Source organism: Drosophila melanogaster, chromosome 3L (genome assembly GCF_000001215.4).
Source record: "Drosophila melanogaster chromosome 3L".
Taxonomy (NCBI): Eukaryota; Metazoa; Arthropoda; class Insecta; order Diptera; family Drosophilidae; genus Drosophila; species Drosophila melanogaster.
In genome coordinates this window covers 5004882-5026132 of record NT_037436.4, presented here as the reverse complement: position 1 = coordinate 5026132, position 21251 = coordinate 5004882, and the positions used below count along the sequence as shown (strand labels likewise).

At 42.3% G+C, this 21251-nt stretch overlaps 2 protein-coding genes across 2 annotated transcripts in view; both read left to right on the top strand.

Annotated features, from left to right (window-relative positions):
* Positions 1 to 21251, top strand: part of Con (Connectin) — a 142276-nt gene that overhangs the window by 52901 nt on the left and 68124 nt on the right. The window lies entirely within an intron of this gene.
* Positions 14000 to 14689, top strand: ATPsynCF6L (ATP synthase, coupling factor 6-like). Its single transcript, NM_139685.2, has 2 exons — positions 14000 to 14333; positions 14389 to 14689. The coding sequence occupies exons 1-2, from the start codon at positions 14038 to 14040 to the stop codon at positions 14534 to 14536; spliced, it is 444 nt and encodes a 147-aa protein (NP_647942.1). The 5' UTR covers positions 14000 to 14037; the 3' UTR covers positions 14537 to 14689.

The following is a 21251-nucleotide window of genomic DNA, read 5'->3' as shown; positions in this document are numbered from 1 at the left end:
AACGCTTGATGTAAATGTAAAAAGTTTTCAAATGTTTGGCTGCAGCACTCGGAGCGGAAGTGCTTCCAGCCAGTACAGTGATTGCTCGCCTCTGTGTTGTTATGTGTTAATTTTTAAAAACTGCCCGAAAGCAGCTCAAAAAACAAGGAGTACTACCACAGCTCAAAACTCCACAGTCGGCAAATGGAAATAGCACCAGAACCCATTGCTGTGATTACTTTGCAGCTGCCGGGAGAGTTGTACAACAAAAAAGCACTGATTTTCATGTATATAGCTTTTTTTTTTTTGTATACCCGTTTTTCGGCGAATAGCCAGCGGTCAAACAGGAATAACTTTACTTGAAACTGTTGCACTTTTAATGCGTTTCGTTTCGGCTGCTTAGGTTCTGGCCGGTCTTTTGGGGCCCAATGACCCCGCTCCACTTTTGGGCCACCCCAAATGGTAAAAAACTGATATAAACTGATATTTTGGAGGTTATATTTTGAAGAGATTTTGTTGTATTTAAGTCCCTATTTTGAAGTTTTAGTTTTTTAATTGTACGCTAAATTTATTTATTAGACCAATGGATTTAATAAATGATTAGCAAGCCCAATTTAACTCTTTAAAAGTATTTTAATCGAACTTTCTCTTCAATTTTCTGAATGTTTTTTAGGGCACTTAAACGGCAATTTATCTTAAAATCTGGTTCATGATGTTTATTTATGCCATTGCATTGTTCTTATAATTGTTCACGTGGCTGCAGTGGCGTTGCGTTTGCTGTTACTGTCAGAAGCAATAGTGCGCCAGTTAATGTCCTGGTCAATGCGATTACGCTGCTGTTTGCATTGATTGCAGGACACACAGAGGACACAATCCAGTGACAGAGGTTGTCAGTGCAAGTTGCTCGCCTTTTTCCACCCTTTCCATTCATTTGATGGGCTTAATAGTCATTGAAGTAGGAAGGGAGTTGCATTTGACATGGCAGAGTGTAAATTAATTGCATAAATTAAGTGAAAATGCACGTCGTGGGTAAAAAAAAACTTCGAGTGCCGGGCCCACCTGCCGAATGCGTAATGTAAGCTCTAGGTGATAATTGATTCTGGCAGTCAAAAGGGCGGAGTCTATTTTCGATTTTCACGCAAACTACCAAGCTGTAAGTGTGCAAATAATTATCTAAATAATTGAAAGGGGATTTCGAAAAGGGACTGTCAGCTCCCCTAAGCAAGTCCTTTTTTTTTGTTCGTTTTCTTTGAGTTCAGGCGTCAAGGATGCTGCTGTTTCACTTTTAATTATGTAGAACAACAGGTCTGGCAGCTGGACACTCCTTGCTTGTGTTTGGTGTGCTTCACGCCACCTTTTTTGATTTTCCCTTAGCTTTTTCGCGCTTTTCTTGCACTCTTCTTTTTCGTGCTTCCAACTTCTGATCTGTGAGCTGCTGGAAAACTTTGGCCGCGAAGTTTAAAGTGAATACGCGCTACCTTTGGCTTCAGCCCTTTTAATGGCTGCTTTAGGTTGTGTAAGCCAATTAGTTCTTAATTTGCAATTTGTTTTGCTGCAGTCGCCACAGCCTGCTTATCCAAAAAAAAAATAAAAAATTAAAAAAAAAAAACCAAGGGAGTTGGCGGAGAAACTGGGAAAACAAAGCGGCCAAAGGAGTTAAAGGCAAAGCCAACCAGCAGACGAGCATATTTAAAAACTTTTGTTTTTCAACTTTGCTACTCTTCTTTTCATTTTTTATTTTCCATTTTTATTGTTCGTCGAGTTTTTCCTTCCATCCGCTGGCTGCTCTTCCTTTAAAAAGCTCCCCTTTTTTCACTTTTTTTGCTCTTAATGCGAAACTTTTAACTGAATTAATTCCTTTTACTGAGCTTCCCGCGCTCCTGCTCCTGCTCCTGCTACTTATCTATGGCGGGAAATGCGCAGCCAGGCGTTTAGTTTAATCTTTTAATTTTTCCTTTATTTTTTTTTATTTTTTCTTTTTGGGGATGTTGTAGCTTCAGTTTCGATGCTGATTAAGGACGGCAGCTTTTTGGCCATATGCTAAATTGAATTCTCGGGGGTGGCAGATCCAAGCCAACCCTTCTACATCCTGTTGCATATCACTCCCTTCTCAGCTGCAACTGGGCCATAAATCAAGCGTGTAGGGCTATAAAAAAACAAGAGTCGCGAAAGGGGGAAATTAATATTTTTGTTGGGCTAAGAAGATGGCGGCACACACGCGCAAAACACCTGTCATAAGGGGGCAAATGTCATAAAAGCATGTGGGATGTTGGAATGCTGATCCCGTTCCCGCTGAGAAATGAAATGGGTTGGCCGATTTAGGTGGTAACTGCGTGACTGGCGTCGGCGCGTCTTGGCTGAAACCATCGCCTTTGCTTTTGGCCCCAGTTTATCAGCGGCACTGGCGGATGTCAGAGTAAGTGAAATATTTCCAAACAAATAAAATGAAATGTGCCGCACAAACGCGCGTTCTGAGCAGACAAACAATTCCAAAGTGAAGGAAAGCGTCCAAACCAAGAAAAGAATGGAGAAAAAAAGGAGCCAACGAAATGGCAACATGACATAAACATGACATTTGACTTTCTCCCAGTCTCGACTTCTGTCAGCTTTATATGGCGGGGTTTTATTGTGAAGGTCCTTTACCAGGGGTTTTCAGTGCCCCTTTGTGGCACGTGACTGGCCGCGTTTAGCAACTAAGCAAATCATATGCACCTTTGTTAAGAAATTATAAGCCCCAGACTGGCACGCGAATCAAATATGCACGAAAGACGAATTAAAAGTACACAGAAATTTATAACACATCATATTCGATGTAAAAAGTATTTCTAGATATTTCAAGATTTTTGAACTAAGATTTTAAGGAGTTTTATAATAACACTGTATGACTACTCTTTATTTACTCTTTAATTTAACCTCTTTTTCTTTTACCTTTTTATAAAACTGTGTAGTCATACAGAACAATTTAATTATTTTTTTCCAATGTCCTACGCAGAATTATCTTCTCAACTCTTTAGTAATCCCCATTTTGGTGTTAGCGTATTTGGGCTTTGTCCTGTCAAACTTTGCCTGGACCCAAAACGCCCGAACCGCCTTATTAATTTAAAAGCCTTTAGCCAGAAAAATAATGCCTGGGCCAATTTGGCAAATTGTTTGCCATCTAAGCTAAATGTTACGACCCAGACATGTGGCCTGAAATTTATTTGCTCCACAATTGGGCCGCCCACAGACCCACACGCCACCAACATCATCCAAACTCCATCCCTTGGTTCCCTGGGAGTGAAAAGTTTTCAATAAATGCAGTTGGGGGTGTGGGAAATTCAAAGCCAAAGCCAATCAAGAGTGAAACCCAAGGCTCAAATCAATGGCCATTCAAGTTGAATGCATTTCGGGCAACTTATTTTTGGTGGAAGTGTGACTGGGGTGACCAGTCAATTGTCAGCTGCCATAATAATTTGCCACATCATTAACGTCTCGACTTGTTCGAAGAATTTAAGGCGAAGTCCACAGCGCGCTGGCCAAGATCAAAGTGCTTAATAGCCGCTGACAAGTCATTCGGCAATGGTCTCGACCTCAAATTAGAAAGGCATTTGGGGGCCAAAGAAAAGCCACAATGCCCAGCAGTGTGACGCTCAAGACATTACCATTTTTAATTTCCAATAAAAATTCAAAAAATCGCCGCACAAGTAGGCGATAAAAAATTAATAAAGCTGCGATTATACAGAGACCACACCCGCGAGACAGCCGCGGCTCAATGTCAGTCAGCCGGCGGAAAAATGTGTAGGTGGAGCAGGAAGTTGAGGTGGAAGTGGAAGTGGATCTGGAAGTGGAAGTGGAAGTGGAAGTGGAGCACCACTAGCCCGGAGAGCTGTGAAAATAATTTGAAATTCAATTTTCGACAATGGCACACAAAGGAATCGCGCCGCATCAGCAGCGGCAACAGCAGACAGGCCTTGGTGATTGAGGGGTTGGTTCCGTGGGGGTGGTGCTTGAGTGGGTGGGTAGGTCATTCGGCGGGTGGGCGAGTGGTCGGGACGCCTGGCCACGGCTCGTTAGGAGGCAAGCGAGCGTCGGTCGGAGTCCTGTCCCGTGGCGCACCTACGACCAGGTTATAGTTTTACACTTGGAGAAACAATTGCTTTAACTTGCCATTTTAAAGTTAAAATAATAATATACCGAATTAGAACTCAAAACTTGAAATTTTTTGTTACTTATAAATTTTAATTAAATAGATTGCTTTTAAGTAGTTTCTCTCAGTGCATCCGTTTGAAGTAGTCCGTTGCGCGTTGCGCTTGTTGAATGTCCAGCGATTGCAGAGCCTGAGGGTCTGTGGGGTCGCGGTGCCGGGCGCGGGGATTTCACTTGCAACACGGTGTGGAAAATTTACGATTTTATTACTCAATAAATGCAAAAACTCGCCACTCGTAAAGAAAAACCCATTGCCCGCCCATTTGGCTCATTCCCTCCCACTCAGATGCTGCACTTCCTGCGTTCTCTTTAAGTTCCTCGAAAATGGGTTTAAATTACATCGAGGGCGGGGCTTTCGAGCTGGGGATTGGGGAGCCGGGAGGCGGTCCTTGGAAGGCACTGACACCCTCCACTCTTTCTGGGTTAATGTTGGCAGGTGGAAATTTTCGAAATCCCCAGCGGTTTGAGCTTCGCTTCGTTTCGCTTCGCTAGCAGGTCATGCATAATTTAAAATTAATTTGGTTCTATGTAAAATTTTCGCCATGGCTTGGATACTCGTGGCGAGGGAAGGGTGACTGTGAAATATTATATTTTGGCATTGTGTATTGTGCTGAATTAATAGGGCAAATTGAAATTTTATAGCCATCAAACATTTATGGCGGATCGTTTGATATTTGATTTGTGTGATTCCGGATTTGTGATTCGCTCGATTGACCCATCTCTCATAAATATCGAGCTAGAGTTTGAGATGGTAATCAGTCATCAAGTGTCTGGTCTCGAGTTTGGCAAATAATTGCAAAAAGGACGGGGCAAAAGTTTGCCCTAGAATCGCAATTGCTTGGGCGGCGTAATTGTTCTTTCGCAGCATTTTCCCTCCTGGCAAACAAACCGTAAAGGCTGGGGCATAAATTGGGCAAATTTTCCTTTGGCAGTGTCAAGACTTTTAATTGCAACAAAATAATTATGGCGCCCTGGGGCAAATTGCAAATTGGAAACTGCAACTCGACGCGGCGCCAAAAAAAAGATGCTAAGCAGACTCCAGCTGCACTAACCGAAACACTTGCAAAATTAAAAGCAAATGAAACAAAAGGCAAACAATAGTGCCGAACAATAGAAAGCTGCAATTAGAATGGATACTGTGGATATTTTAGAAATAACCTATTAAAGGAGTACAGTAAGACAGTGGGTATAGTGAAATGTCTTATAAATAGCAAATAGCTATATAACATTTTTAAGTGTCTGGTAGGTATATTTTATATTTTATTTAAAACACTTGCTTAATCTACCATACTGCTACTATTTTGGCCCACAAAAATCCTTCACCGTGTTCTTTTAGTATCAAATAGTTCCAAACATCTTGACGATGTCTTAAAGGTCCTGCTGCTAAATAAAATGGCAATGACTGGACTTTACGAGCCAAGTTGCGTGCCCCGAAAAAGTGTGCGGCAATTTTTAGAGAGCATTTGGGTGAAAAGTCCGCAGCAAACCATTTAGCAGTTAGTTTTGAGCTTAAGCCATTTGCAGTTGTTGCTCGGCCTGGTTTATGCCAGCCTTTGATATGGATTTTGTCGCCGTTAGAGAAGTCTTTTTATGACTGCACCAAGTGTGCCGAAAGTTTGGCCAGGCTCCGACTCCGCCCCTCTAATCCGAAATCCCCCTCTAAAACAATGGGCCAAGTGCTCGGTTTCGTTTGTACCACCAGTGCGTGACGCATTCCGGCTGCACTTGAAACTTGAGATTTCCTCCCCTGGTTTTTCGCCCCCTACCGATTTTCCTCAGGCAGGCTGTTCTGTATCTGGCCAAGCTGCAAAGTGTTAGATAAAGTTTCGGCGCCACTTTGTTGACTTGCCAGACCAAAATGTGTGCTTAACTCCCTGGCTCCTCGTCTTTATGCTCCTCCTCCAGCACCACTTCCTCATCATCACCCGCATTCTCATTCATCGTCCTTGCCGCAGAAAAGTTATCGAAATGAAGATCGGTAGCGCTTGGAGCTGTATCGTGCCGAGTGGAACTTGATTTCGAGTGCATTTGATAAAGTTTATTAAACTCTAAAGTGCTGCGGATGGGCGGCTACCAGTCTTCAGCCGGATAAAGTGCATTAAAGAGCACAGCTCTAACTGGTTTAGTGACACAAATTGGAAAAGAGAAAGTAATTGTTTTTGGATATTCTCTTTTAATTCAATTTCAGTTAAAAGTCAGACAAATTGAAAAGTGTGTGGTTGAGGGTGGCTGCTTGGGTATTGTAAAATCAGGCACACATGTCCTCCTTCACTATGGTAAATCTAATAATATGGAATCCTAAGTGTACTAAGTTATTCAAAAAGATTTTCATCTTCAACAAAATCATGCATTCAGAATTCATCCTTAAATACTTATAGCAAACACGGTCTTTAACCAATGGACAATTTCCGCTTAATCCTATCTCGTAGAACCCCATTAATATTGGTTGTATTGATCCACTTATTTCACATATTCTCCATAAAACAGCACACAAGAAGCGTATCAAATTAAATAAATTACGTGATCTTATTAAACGTGTCTGGCTGGGCTGGTCTGTGCTGAATAGATGTCCTCTGGCCTAGATACAGTCCAAATGTGAGTTTATTTCCAGCCGACTAAACGTAACTAAGATTAACTGTTGCGCGGCAAACTCGAATGCCAAATGCTGCACCTCGAATTGGAGGCAGGTGGCAAAAAGCTGCACGTGTCCAGGACACTGGCACTGAATAGAGTTGGGAACTGGGAAATGGTAGTGGTAGTGCTGCTGGTGTTGGTGGGAGCACAGATAGAGTCGCAGTTGGAGTCGGGGCTGGAAAATTAAGTGCCGCACAAGCAGCTGGAAATTTATATCAAAAAGTTAACGCAACGCGCAACCGCACCCAAAATCGAGACTAGTCCGAGTCCATTTAAAAGGAAGCCTTCTGTTGCCTGTTATTTGCTGATATATCACAGGAAGAAATTCTTGCTTAAAGCGGTGTCAAATATATTCTGCAAAATAATTTATTATATTTAATTTGTGATTAATTCACATGTTTTATTCATTCATATTCTATTCAAAAGATAGCAGTCTAAATATGAGCATAGCGATGGACAGTCGTTTGCGGCATACTATTAGACACCTTTAATCAATATTTTAAGCTTCTGAGAAAGAAGAGTATTTGCATAATTTTTCTTCAGTGCATGCAACACCTACCTCCAGCAAGGATCCTTTCTTGGCGCGTGTATAAATCTTGCGCCGGTTTTATTTGGCTTAATGACCAGACGTGCACGGCTCCATAATTTACAGGGGGTGGGTGGTTCAGTTCGCTTTCATGTAGATGAGCCACCGGCAGACAAAGTAGGCAAAGTCTGGGCTCCGCTTCTTGGCCCGGCCATTTGTATCCTTGTATCCGGTGTAGCGGTGTAGTTGTATTGCCTTCTGTGTGCGTTTGTATGTGTCTATGTGCTACTTGAGGCAACATGTTGCGCTTTTACTGCCCGGGACTTTTGCGCAGGAGGGGATGTGTCTACTTTGTCTTACTTTGCGCTACTTTGTTGCGGCTTTTAACAGAAATCCTTTGCCCACGATTCAGAAGCTTTCGCTCACCTGAACGCGCTGATTATCTGCTTGGACCCCAATGGTAATTACCCGGGGACAGAAGCGCCTGTCCTGCACTGGGGAGAAATCATAAGAAATGCCCATCGCCCTGCTTTGAGTAAATCTCATAATTTATTTAATTGTATTTTAGTGTGTGCAATAAATTTATATTAGTAGACCCGAGTTCCAGCACCCGCATATGGCCAACCGCAAAAAGTGCGCTGGTTGTGGAAGGGGAGGTGGAGGTGGTAGATACAATGAGGACACCAAGCGTAACAATATAATAGAGGCCAACCCCTAAAGTCACATATCTAGGGGTATGTGTGCGTGTACGAGTGCGAACAATGACTGACCAAATATTGACATAAATGTCAAACTCAAATTAGAGCTCAGGGTCAAGGGTCGACCCTTCGCCGGCGCAGCCACCAGCAGCCACTCGAACAATGGATGCAAGTTGCCAAATCCAGCCGGTTTTGGGTTTGGGCTCAGGTTCGGGACCGGGCTCTCTCAGCTCTAATCCTAAACAAACAGGGGAGAACGGAACTCAACAGAACAGACACTTCACCCATTATGCAATAAAACAATATCGCGTGGGAGGGGTAGCAAACAGTACACAGAAAAATAATATAGTAAAATCAATTGTCGGTTATTCTGGACTGAACTTAGGTATTTTAGATGAAGATGCTACATAAACCTTGTAGGACCTACTAAACTCTTTATGAAATTTTTATTTAAAGATAACTAAAATACAGATATAATTTCAGCTTTATTAGACTACTAAACAGTTGAAATTATTTATTTCCGTGTATAGCAGCGATAGATATATTGACGACTAAGGTCCGCAAGCATATTGGAATTGTTTGATAAGCAAATGCCAGGCCGGGGAATCCGGGTGCCCAGTGCATTGGATTAGCGTTAAGTACTGCTCTGCGGGGGCGATTGGATGGTATAATAGCTGGCTGGGAATGAGCAATAGTGAGCAATAATAGCTGGCTGGAAATGCAAGGCATTATGCTTTTGGATCGTACGGAATATCCTTTTTCCCCTTCTGTTTGCCTTTGGTGGTGGCTTTTGTTCGGTTTTTGGCTCGAAGCTGCGTTATTTCACCTTTAATCCGCACTTAGTGCTTGGCACACAGATGGCGGGAGCACCGCCGTTCCAGTGGCACCACCACAACCACCACCCCCACCCACCACACTTCAACCACCGCTGCAAATGCATTCCATTCATTATGCACCACATCGAGCACGCTCCCTTCGAATCCGCTGCCACATTGCCATTGATGTGGATGCGAGTCGGTGGACTTGTTTGTTTCCTGACATGATGCCCAGTCCACTTTCGCATTTCTTCAAGGGTGGCTAAAAGGTATCGGGTTCAAGGTTCAATACTGCCGCTTGAGCCGAGAACAATGGAATTTATCCTGCAGAAGTGGCTGCTGATCGAGGGGGTGTTGTGCGTATAGGCTTAATGGGATACCAGCTAAATGGGTTACAAAAGTGACTACTTATACCCAACTCTTGTATCCATGTCCTAATAATTGGTTTTTCTTATAACTGGTATTTGCTATACAATATGCTGTAGAATCTCCATCTGCACAAATCAATTTTAAATCCGTTTAGCCGAAGACTTAAGATTTCTGATATAAATTTAAATGTATGTTTATAGCAATATCTAACAATATTTAGAGCAATTCATTTGAAATGGATAACAATTTAAAAACCAACATTGCGATAAGATAGTCTCTAGTTTTTGACCTAATTTGTGTTCGGTGAACTGCTAATTTTCCTCTATTGGCAAGTGCATAATTTGGAAGCAAAACAATGGCCTATCAGCTGAACGTAAATATTTGATCAACGCAATAATTAGCAGAAATTACAGATTAATGAATATTTAATCAGACGTTCACTAGTCACTGGTCGTAACTGTTGTCGAACCGAGATAAGGAAAATGGTTTTCATCTCTCTGAAAGCAAAGTGAAAGGAAATCGAGTAAATTGACAGGTTGACTGCATGACTGCGGCCAAAATTCTTCTCCTGAGCTGCATATGTACTTAAAATAATAGCCAGCCCAAATTAATTGAGTTACATTATGCATTAGTGCGTCTCTGTGAGCCAAACCCCAAAACAGCAGTAGCAACAATGCATCAGTTGGCAAGTGAAGCCGAAATATTTCACAGCCATCCGAGCTGCTTGAATTGCCAAAATGCAATTGGAATTACAGCGGTCGCTACAGAGGGGTCACACAGATACACACCCATACACGCACACACTCGGGCACTAACTGACATGCTAAATATTGCATTCATCTTGTGCATTGTGTCCATGTGGCAAATAATTATGGCATTAATATTCCTATGCAAATATATGTGCACAGTGCTTTGTTCGCCATATCTCGGCATCCGTGAGATACAATCCGCCTGTTTGGCTTCGGTGGCTGGGGGTCGGGCAGGGCATGTGTTCATTAATACAATTATGACCGCAACAGGCGTGGGGCATAAACACGACTTCAATCCCTTAGTGAAACCATGCACGAAATATATTTATACTCAAAAAAATTTCTTTGAATTACAGAATTCAGCTGACCTAAGAAATATTCCAACTTGCATGCTCTATCTAAAAGCCACCAAGTAGCTTTAGTTTTGTTACAAATTTCCTGATTGATCAATATAAAATTCATTATAACATTAAATTTTGTAAGATAACGAAAAAATAATTTTTTTTCCATTTCTAAATGTGTTTGAAGAAGAATTTAGACTACCTGCTCATAAACAGCGGATTCTGACTACGAACCCAACTTTTTTCCCTGTGCACGCGATATCCGCTCATTTTTTGGCCGCCGAATCGGTGAGGTAAGCTCCATTAGTGAGTTTTGTTTAATCGCATCAGCCAGCCGAAAATCCAAATCAACGGCAGCTGCAGCAGCGGCAGCATCCTCCGGGCAGGCCGAAATGTATAATCAAGCAGGTACAGACTGTTAATGGATCTAATACCCCATATCCCGTATTCCCGGACTCCGTGCTCCATTGCAACAAAGACCACCCAATGGCACCCCCTTCTAAGCACAGATTTGGTTCGCTCTAATGAGCTCTGCGTGCAGCTTAAGGGCAACTGTAGCACGGCTGCTTCTATTTGCGGCACTTTGGCAATATGTGGCTAAAATTACTTGCAACTGCCGGCGGCAGGGTGCAGATACATCACCACCAGATGCATTTTAATTGGAATACCGAAACAGCGAGTAATAGCGCACATCGAAAAAAAGAAAGAATAGTAGGGCAAACAAAAAGGCGGCGACTGCCCAATTAGAAGCCTATTAGTGGTAACCACCACCCCAACACCACCCTCTTCCAATCGGAACTGCTCCATTGTTGCTGGCAATTTTACCAGGACGAAACAGAGCGCCCAAAGCGAGACAACAAATTATGCCAAATGGCTAATGAATAAATATCCGCAACCAGCACTCTACTCCCGTCCGCCGGATAGTTGGCATCCTTTGAGATGCACTAAAGAAAATGGAAGAGTGCCTGTAAGCCTTAATGATAAAATAAAGAAATCATTTTGGAAAAATATTCGAAATTCATTGAATATATAGTAACTTAAATAACTTGCAGGAATATATAAAACGCGAATTTAACATATAATACAAAATCATTTGTAATATCATTTAAAATTATTGTATTTTTTTGAAAACATTTGTGGTTTAAAACAATACAGTTGCACTCATGTTTCTTGATTGCAAAAAAGAATCTTTCTACAGACATTTCCATATTTGCAGCTTTTTTTTTTAATATACACAGCTCTATGATATAGGTTACAATGAGGTAAACGATATTAAAATTTAATTTTTTCCCCCTTTCTTTATCCTCTAGTTAAAAAACGTATTTATCATTTTTATTTGCCGCCGCGTTGAAGTTGCACTTATGAGAGAGCTCGGCGAAAAGCGCACACACGGGCAAAAAGCGGCAAATGCAGTTTTGTATATCGCTCGGTGCCTGTGTAATTGTATCTGTGTGTACTTTGTGGCATGCCACATAAACTTGATGCTGCTGCTGTGTGATATTTTAGCATTGAGCAGCTCTCAATCCCCCAGCATCGCATCCCGCAACCCCCTTCGCTCTCGGTGATATTTAAATCCTTGTTCCTACGCAGGGATAGCTGTTACGCCGGCAAGGACTCGACTCAGTTGGCTTTTGTATGCGCATTAATGCAACGACTCTCATGTTTATTCACACACAAATTTGCAGCGAATACAACGCACAGAGACTGCGGTGATAGCGGGATGCATTCACAATCCCACACAGAACCCCGGGACTCGGATACACTCGCACTTGGCTGAAGCAATCTGCTGGCAAATGCGCTTTACATTTTGCACACGCTAATACAATTTAATGGTCGCATTAATTTGGCGCATCTGTTGCATTTTAAAACACGCACACACAGCCACATCATGTACGAACACCCACACAGTTACGTGGATAGACTGGCACACAGATGCACAGATACACAGATACACAGATACACAGATGCACAGATACATATACACGTTCAAGGAGCGGCAGGCAACCGCAGGATACTTTGCTCACTTTGTTGTCGGCGGGGGAGGTTAAAGCATTTGCCAACTGCAAATAAAGTTGCGCTCAGCTAAATATTAATTCTAACCAAGTTAGGGGAAACTACTTTAATGGCGGGGGCGTGGCAGCCGCACAACTGCTTAATCCTTAGCTCTGTGTAGTAGTCGGAATGAAGATTGAGATACATGCGCTCGGCACCAGACAAAAAAGACCTGATATATGCCACCAGCAGGCAATAACCGTTTCACGTCTTCTTGTTTTCGCCAATGAACGCTTAAACTATTGGTGCACCGAACAAAAATACTAATAGAAATAGGATCGCAAGTATGTTGATAAAACAAGTTTCAATATTTTAAACACAGATAAAAAACCTCTTAATATTTATAGTTCAACTCAGTTTTTTTGACAAAAACTTATATTAGTATTTGTATTAGAAACTTGATCGATTCAAAACACGTAGGACGACAGCCAACCCTCTTCATTGGAATGTCAGATGCGTGGGAAGTTTGTTATTGCTGCCAATTAGGTTGCCATTCTGTTTGTGCCAATGTTTGCATATTATTTCTGCCCAATTTGCATTGATGCAATATTGTCCATGTCCCGCGCAGCGCTCCCCCCTCCCCCCCCCACACCTCGTTCCACTACATGGCGGCGTCAAATGCAGAAAATGTCAAAATTTAAATATTGAAAGTGACGTTGGCGTACAAAAACCCCTCGTGTTGCGGGCGTTGCACTAAGCGGATAAGCGCTTGTTAAATTTTTAATGCGTTGCATAATTTTTAGTTCGGTGTGGATATTTTGCACACAATATGTACGTACTATATGTTCGTATATTTTAATTCGAGTGGCGGATGCGAAACGCAGCATGAGTGCTGGCTGCATTTGAAATGAGCCGCATGTGGCGATGGCCGATTAAGCCCGGTTTAGAAGCTACACATTCCTCATTTCGCACTCGACAATGATCCATTTATTTGCACTGTCAGCGATGGTGCGGGAGGGGAAAAAAGGTGAATGGAAATTTATATTAATTATAATTTTCACAGCCATGTCTTCCCATCAATTATCAGAGTTTGTCCGACGGCTCAGTTCTCTTTTCAGCTCTTTTCTGCTCTGTGCATTTAAATTTTTCCCCTGCAAAGTCCTTGATAAACATTTTTCAATTAATTTTTATTTGCTGCCGCCGACATTTCTTTGTCCACACACGCGCATATATTTATGTATCTTGCTGCGTGCACATAAGCAACAGCAACAGCAAGTTGACGGCAGCAACATCATCGCCTTTATGTGTTTCACGTATTTCTTTAACGGATTTCCACTTGTCTCACTTTTTGAGAAAAACTTGTCGAGATGGCACTCGCATTGTCAAGCCCACTCACACACAGACATTCGCAGATACGACGAGTCAGACAGAGAGAAAATCTTACACGCTCGGGAATAAAGGAGAACGGGCAGCAACGGTGCGTAAAAATTCGTCCTGGAGCAGGGAAGCACTTCAGATGCGTTAGCCCAAAATGCGGGGTTTGATAAACGCAAAAAATACTCAAAATAAAAGATATAAAACGTTTAAAAATATAAATTCAAATCTTAAAAAAAGATGGCTTACCTGTTCTGAAGACAATGATTTTATTTTAATTTTGAAATCAAATTACCCTTGAGTAAGATATCTCAGAATCATATTTTATCGCATAGAAACAGTATCGTGTCAGCAGAGAACAAAACTAACAAAAAAATGTTTAGCCGTTTCCTAAAACCAAGCCTAGTTTTATGTAGGAGTGTGAGCAATACCGCATCCCTTCGCTACAAGGATCCCATTTATCAGATTTTCCTGGACAAGGTGCGCGAGTATCGGCTGAAGAGTCCCAAGGGAAAGCCCGTAGATCCTGGTCCGGAATTCGAGGCGGAGCTGAAGGAAGTCACTGAGCGCCTGGCTCTGCAATACGGCGGCGGCGAGGGCGTGGATATGCTCGAGTTTCCGAAATTCAAGTTGCCCGATATTGATATTGATCCCATTTCGGTTGATGATCTGTAAGTTACAGTTAAATTGGAAAAAGTTTTTATAAAAATATAAATATTTACTTAGACCAGAGAACCAACCAAAGCCTGAGAAAAAGAATAGAGATAAAGAAGTAAAGGCCAAAGAAAAGGGTGGGGAAAAAGAAGTGAAAGCCAAAGATGGCAAGAAAGCTGACGAACCAAAGGGCAAGGATGAAAAGGACAAGATAAAGTAGATCATCACTAAAAATAATCGTTTTAAATGTTGTTAAAATTTTCGCACAATTCTTAATACTTTAAAAATTATAAAATGTTTATGTTAAAAGAAAATGAATTTAAATGCCTGCAGATTCGAGCTACCCGTTTGTAGCTGTTCCAGGATAGAGCCGAAAAAAGAACGCACCGAAATTTTTATTAAGCACATACATGCATAAGCAGCACTCACACACACCATGCTTTTACCATGTTAAGTAATTCCTTAAACAACACAACAGGTCGCCGCCATTCGCATGGCCTTGTCCCTCCCCTTGGTCCTTCGTCCTTTGGCGCTCCCGCACGCCCCATCCCACCCACTTCCATTTTTTCCGTGTAACTGACGCTGAGTGGCAGACACACAGATACTCACACAAGCAAATTGAATTTAATGCTTTCTGCTGTTGCTCTTGATAAAACGATGGCAAGCGAGAGGAGGCAGCGTGTAAAGGACGAGCGTGGGAGCGAGAAAAACAAATCAAGAGACGTCGCGAAGGAAATACAAGCCAAACGCACAAATAAATACGCACAAGTACATAAATTTAAATTATTTTCGTGGCCTGGCCTCGCTTTCATTTATGCTTTTTTATTTTATTATGCCGCTCCGCTACAGTCGGCCTCAAGGATCCAAAGATCCAAGGATCCGGCATTTGACTACGGTCCAGACGTCCTGGCACACTTTCTGAATGCCATACGAGTGTCTGGCAGTGCGGTTGTATCTATACCCGTTGTATCTGTGTCTATATCTCTGGTACCGTTGCTGTTAATCTGTATCTGTAGCTCTGTGTCCTGTAACTGTGGCAGCGCATCTTCAGCTGTCTCTTAGCGAACTATGCGCCCGCATCGAGCAAACAACTACACCAACACACCGAAGACGTCCTTGGTCCTTGTGTAAGGCATGTTAACTGGGATTTGACAGCTCGTAAATAATATTTCGCTTGTTTGTTGGCTCGGTACAACGAGAGCAACGTCTTGCACAAGGTTGAAACAAAGACAGTGGTCTGAGTTCCCAACTTTATCTTTTTGCCTAAAACAAGGTAATATTCTTGTATTAAACCTGAGGTTTTATACATTTAAATGGCTTCTAAGTAGTTCAATTAAAATAAAATTAAAATATTTAATAATCTCTAATCACAAAGGAGCAGCGTTTAATAATATCATATTTCCAATCTTTGGTAAATCTAAATTATTACAAGAAAAACTGTTTTATTTAATTATATGCATATATTTTTTATCATAACTTTTTTCTTCTCATATCCGCTCATTCCTTGACATTTTCAACCACTGTGACCTATTCGATGGCAGCCATGTGAAAACGAGAAACGCATTTCATTTTTAAGCTGCTCCTTCTTGGCTCTGCTTGTTAAACAGTCTTTTTACATGACATGTGTGGGCGGTGGTTGGTTGGTTGGTTCATCCGGAGAGTCAGATTCTGATTCGAATGAGATGCGGTGGCTGGATGCTGGCTGGTTGCTGGCTGTCCTGGCATGTCCCGATTTTTCGGGACCAGGCCGCCACTCTCATTATGCGCACTCTCCTCGTTGCCGGCTTATTAAATTTTCATAAAGCACAGGCGCTCGTAAAAATTGTGCTCGGCCGCTTTTAAGCGCAAGTGGATTAAGATTAAAGCTTCAAGGAATATGACTTCAAAGGCGGACGAGCCGTAATTAAAGCCATGAAAACTGTCCGCAATTCGATTGCCGAAAACTGAATTAAACTGCGAACTCGACCGCCCAAGAAATAAGAGAAGTTGGGAAGTTAAGGAGAAACCAGGAGAACTGGAAACCACAGAAGGACTTGGGACTTCACCCACCGGATCCGCTCAACTGGAAGAAGATGATGGCGATGACGAGGCGGTGAGAGATATCTAAGGTCGCTTTCCCGCTTTTCTGAACCACACACAGACACATGTCTGTGGCTCAAAAATATATGTGGATATATATATATATATATCTGGCCGCTGGCTGTGAGAAAAGTGAAGCATCTTGTGCAATGTAAACGAAACGTAGCCGATAAAAATAATACGAGAGGCAATTTCGATTTATTGACAGGTGCTCGACTTTATTGAAACGTTTAACTTGAAAACCGATGCGAAAGGAGGCTCGCTCCATACATATAGATTTATGTATGTAGTAAGTGAGCACATGCAAAATTGTGCAAAACGATAAAAATTATGTGAATTTCGTTGTGATTTATCGCTGTGAGCCGGGGCGGCGCTTGGGTTTTATGTGCCCAGATTTATGGCTTCTTCGCCTCGCCCAGGATGTGCATTCGAATTTTGGACAAATTTAATTACACTTTTACCTTGTGTGTCTTGTGCGGATCAGCCACGCACTATTTGTCATTTTGTCCGAGACCCATAAATTCCGATGTGCATTTAATTTTGCCGAGCCGCACGTACGCATCAATGCCTGGGCATTATTTAATAATGAAAATTGAATAGTCCTAATTCAACCTGATGACAAAGTGGGTCCAGGTGGATATCTATGTGTGTATATGGTTTGGTATGTGAGTGTGTGCAGGACACGTGCCACTTGAACACATACGCACTAACACAGGATATACGGGATACACAGGACGCCCCTCCAATTGTGGTTTTCCTTTTGTCGCTTCCGTTTCCGCATAATTTTTGCAAGCGGAAAACTTGAGAGCGCTGCGCTAACAAAACATTTGTTAAAACGGAAGACGGCAAACGCAGACAAAGGCGATGGTTTACCGGCAAGATAGAGCACTAAGACCCCCTTTAAGCTTACGTAATTCGGTATCCCGAACTCAAGTCCAAAATACAGGAACTGCGAAATGCGGGCACGTACATACAAGCAGGTGAGCAGGAGAGCTGGTTAGCCGGAGAGCACCAAAAATGCCCAAGTTCCACTTCATTTTCCCGGAGGCGAGCGCTTCACAAAGGTTGCATGTGATTTGTGTCAGCGGCGGAGTCGCGCTCCAGGATACGTTCCAGACTATATATTATGCCGCCGGGCGACAGTTACAACAATAAACCATTTCGGATTCCTCCTTGTCTTGTCGCTCGTCCTGTGCCCCCTGTTATCCTTCTGTTGGTCCTGCCACATTCACATCCCCATCCACGCACCTGGCCAAAAGGGCTGAGCCTGAGCCGTGGTTCGTAATGAACGATGCCTGGCATTTTCTTGTTATTTTTTCATGCCGCAGCCGGCGGGCGGATGACGGGTGACATTATCCTTGTAGTTAATGTGGGCGCCTTTTGCAGGCTGCGCACGCACTGCCTCCCACCTGCGGGCACAGTGGGTCAAAGCTATTTATAGAAATGTTCACAATAAAATTAGCTCTTAAAAATCACTTGACAATAAAGAAGAAAAAGCTATTGGTAAATAATGATGTATATATAGTATATGGTTATTCTTGATATGGTTATGGTTATATGGTTATTCTTGATAAGTTTTCAATGTGGGTTTTTTTTTCGATCCACTAATTCCACTGTTCATTTTGCCTGCAGGTTGATATCCTGAATGGCAGTATGCCTTATGGCGAAGATAATGGCGCCGCAGTGTCCTTTATCCTTCATCAGACCCGGCATGCTGCGCCCACAGACTTGGCTTGGTGGTTGACTTGCAAATAACGCGTCAAGCATACGCACCGTGCGCCATGGACTGCAGGTGCTGCCTACGGCGTGCGGAAGTGACAATGAGAACGCATTTAAAATTCATTAATTGAACGCATTTCCTGCTGAACGAAGCCGATCTTCCAGCCTGCTGGCGCCTTATTACTTACTTCATCCCATTCGTATGCTATAATTGTGGGCATTTCATTCTTTCAATGCGATTTTTAAGGCTTTTTCGAGCCGAAAACTTTACTTCACACTGCATAAATTAATTGAGTCTTCAAACAACGGACTGTGTCTGCGGCTTGGCTTCTCTCCGAGGCGATAGTGTGTGCAGTTCTTGTGTGTGTTGGGAATCCTGTCTTCGTGGGCAACCGCACCATCAAAAACTTTTGCAGCCGGCTCCTCGAGTCTTGACTGCAGCGTCTAATGCATTTTTCATGCCCAGTTTGAATGGCAGCCTCAGCCCCGTCTGCTCTGATGCAATCGAATTAAAATTTATGACAAAAACCATTAACAAAGTTGCCCCTTTCTTTCGATCTTGCAACAGGGTCACATGCAAAACTTTATCTACTTTTTTATGTAGTAATTTTAGATTTAAGAGACTCTCGGTGGTTGCATCGATTTAAGCGTCGACAGCAATTAGTTAATAAAAAAAAAACTTACATTTTGGCTAGTATCTGCAACTGTTAAGTAATGGAATACTATGCTCGGACATCAATTCAGTTTGCTGAACGAATATACGTCTGAAAATAACTCAATGAACCAAGTGAAATGCTTAGGTATTTGACTTGCTACATTTATTTGCAGACAATAAAATAACCAGCAGCTATGTTTCGTCCGCGCGGCCATAAATGTTTGATGGCTTTCGAACCGGGCCCCGTTTTATGCCATGTTCTATTTGCGCATACCACAGATGTCTGGCCAAGTGGCCGACAATGGCCTCCGAGGGCCGAGTTCGAGACCGAGTTCCAGACCCAGGTCCCAAGTTTCCAGTTCCCAGTTCCAAGTCCAAAGCAAACGGCTCGAGTGTGCCGGCATCTCAGACATCTCACGATCTCATGGCGACGCCGCTGCGTGGGCCTGTGTCCTGCGACTGAGACGGCGACTGCCGGCCTGTTATCCTTGCCATCCTGCGAGTCTGGACGAAACGATAAAACGGTTCACTGTTCACTTATTGGCTGGGCGTGAGGAATTTTTATATTAATTTATTGGTCTGGCTCTGGTGAAAGTCAGTGGGCCGGCAATCGGCTGGCTTTTAAATTATGAATCGAATCGGAACTGAAAGAAAACCTGTCGAACCAGCGACTTCCACGCTGCCAGATTTCCTTCTTTTTTCATAAATTTTATTTTTATAAAATTTTTTTTTTTTGCAGTTTCATTCCTGCCGGATTCGGTTTTAATGGCTTTTTAAATGCCAACTGATAAATGGCCAGGCTGCATGACAAATGAGATTTCCGCTCCGGCTTGGGCGTAAAGTGTTCCTGTTATTATTGGTGGAGCATTTTCCATTTCCATTTTGGTGCCCAGCGGATTATTAACTTATATGGCAAGGAGCTCATTAATAATTCGCTTATAAAGTGAGTTGGCAAAGGGCAACTCTCAATGTGCCAAAGATTAAACAAAGGTCCTTACCGACAAGCTTGTTTCGCTCTTGTGTTGTAAAATATTGCGCATACGCCACTTGGTCCCTGGAGGTCGTCGAAATTAAATGCAAAATAACAACAAGTCACACAGTCATCTTTGCAGGCACTTAGCTTTTGCCTCTGAACTTTTCTTACGGGTTTTTCTTCTTACATTTTTTTTTTTTTTTTTTTTTGGTGGCACAAAGGACACAGACAAGATGGCAGGACACAAGCCAACTGAAGTTTTCGCGTAATTTCACGTATTTTGTGCAAATACGCTCAAATATGCCACACAACAAGCGGGCCAACAAACAAAACTGTTTTCTTTCTCCCTGACCTGCCAAGTTTCATTACTTCCCCTCGGATTTTGGCTTCCTTTCATCCACGTTCCTGTCTGGGGACTGTTGTCAGTTTTTACGTAAAATTAAATTTTATTTATTCATACATTATTGTATTAATGCTTCTGTCATGCGATTGTAAGATACAATACCATTTGAGTGAACAGGCAAATAAGTTCAGTATTGTGCGACGTTGTTATATTCAATAAGTGAAATTGAGCTCATCATGTGAAGAGTTTTTTCGAAATGATTTTGCCACAGGATGCAATACAGACGTTTTGAGCACGAATGTCTTATTATAGGATTTCCACCATTTATGGCAATACACTTTAAATCAACTAATTGGAATCACTCAATCACTTTTCTCTCCTCGACTTGTTTATTTTTTTGCTTTGGCAAATACGAAAGAAAAGTGCAACATCACTTCTATTTGTTTTTGAGCACTGCTTGGGGGGTAAACAATGAGGCTGCATTTTCAATAAGTCGGATGGAGAGCGCCAAGGAAAATCTTAAATGGATTAAAAACCAATGGAAATTAAATTGAATTTACCCAAGTAGAAGCAATGGGCCCCTCCTGCGTTGGCTTCCGATTTTACTATTCAGTGTACGAATCCTTAAAGGCAATCAACAACATTGTCTTGATCATTCGCTTTAAGCTCGAATTGTTTTTAAACGATGCCCATATGGTTCTGTAGAAAAGTTGAAGCTGAAAAGTGATTTGCCGTAACGTTTTGTGGCCCTCGATTTAGTCGTAAAAATGTTGGCAGCCCGCAAAAAATACAGTGAGAAAGGCAACAAAAGGATTCTGGCATAAATCGAGGCGATGTCGCAGGACTAAACTGATTTCTATGCCAGCGAAGCGGTGGGAACGACAGGACGAAACAAGACATCGCCCCGAGAATACAAAACAATAGTGCGTAAAGATGGGCAAATTGTCTATTTAGAAAAAAAAGGGATACAAGGTCAGCCATTGCTCCGTGGATCCTTGTTATTGTTGCTAGGGGGTCAACGGAATGATGTCCTGTTTAGTGCTGGCTCAACGAAGCTCAACATTTTATAGACTATAGACAAACTCTGAATAATTTATGCGCCATAAAAGTGAAATCGAATTGCGAGTCTAGGGCCCTTTTCAAAAGAGTCATCAAGGAGCAATTTA

What these genes read in the sequence shown, in the direction of transcription:
- ATPsynCF6L (NM_139685.2), top strand. Translation starts at nt 14,038, where the DNA reads ATGTTTAGCCGTTTCCTAAAACCAAGCCTAGTTTTATGTAGGAGTGTG. An exon ending in CCCATTTCGGTTGATGATCT is followed by an intron (nt 14,334 to 14,388) that starts GTAAGTTACAGT and finishes ATATTTACTTAG; the next exon opens with ACCAGAGAACCAACCAAAGC.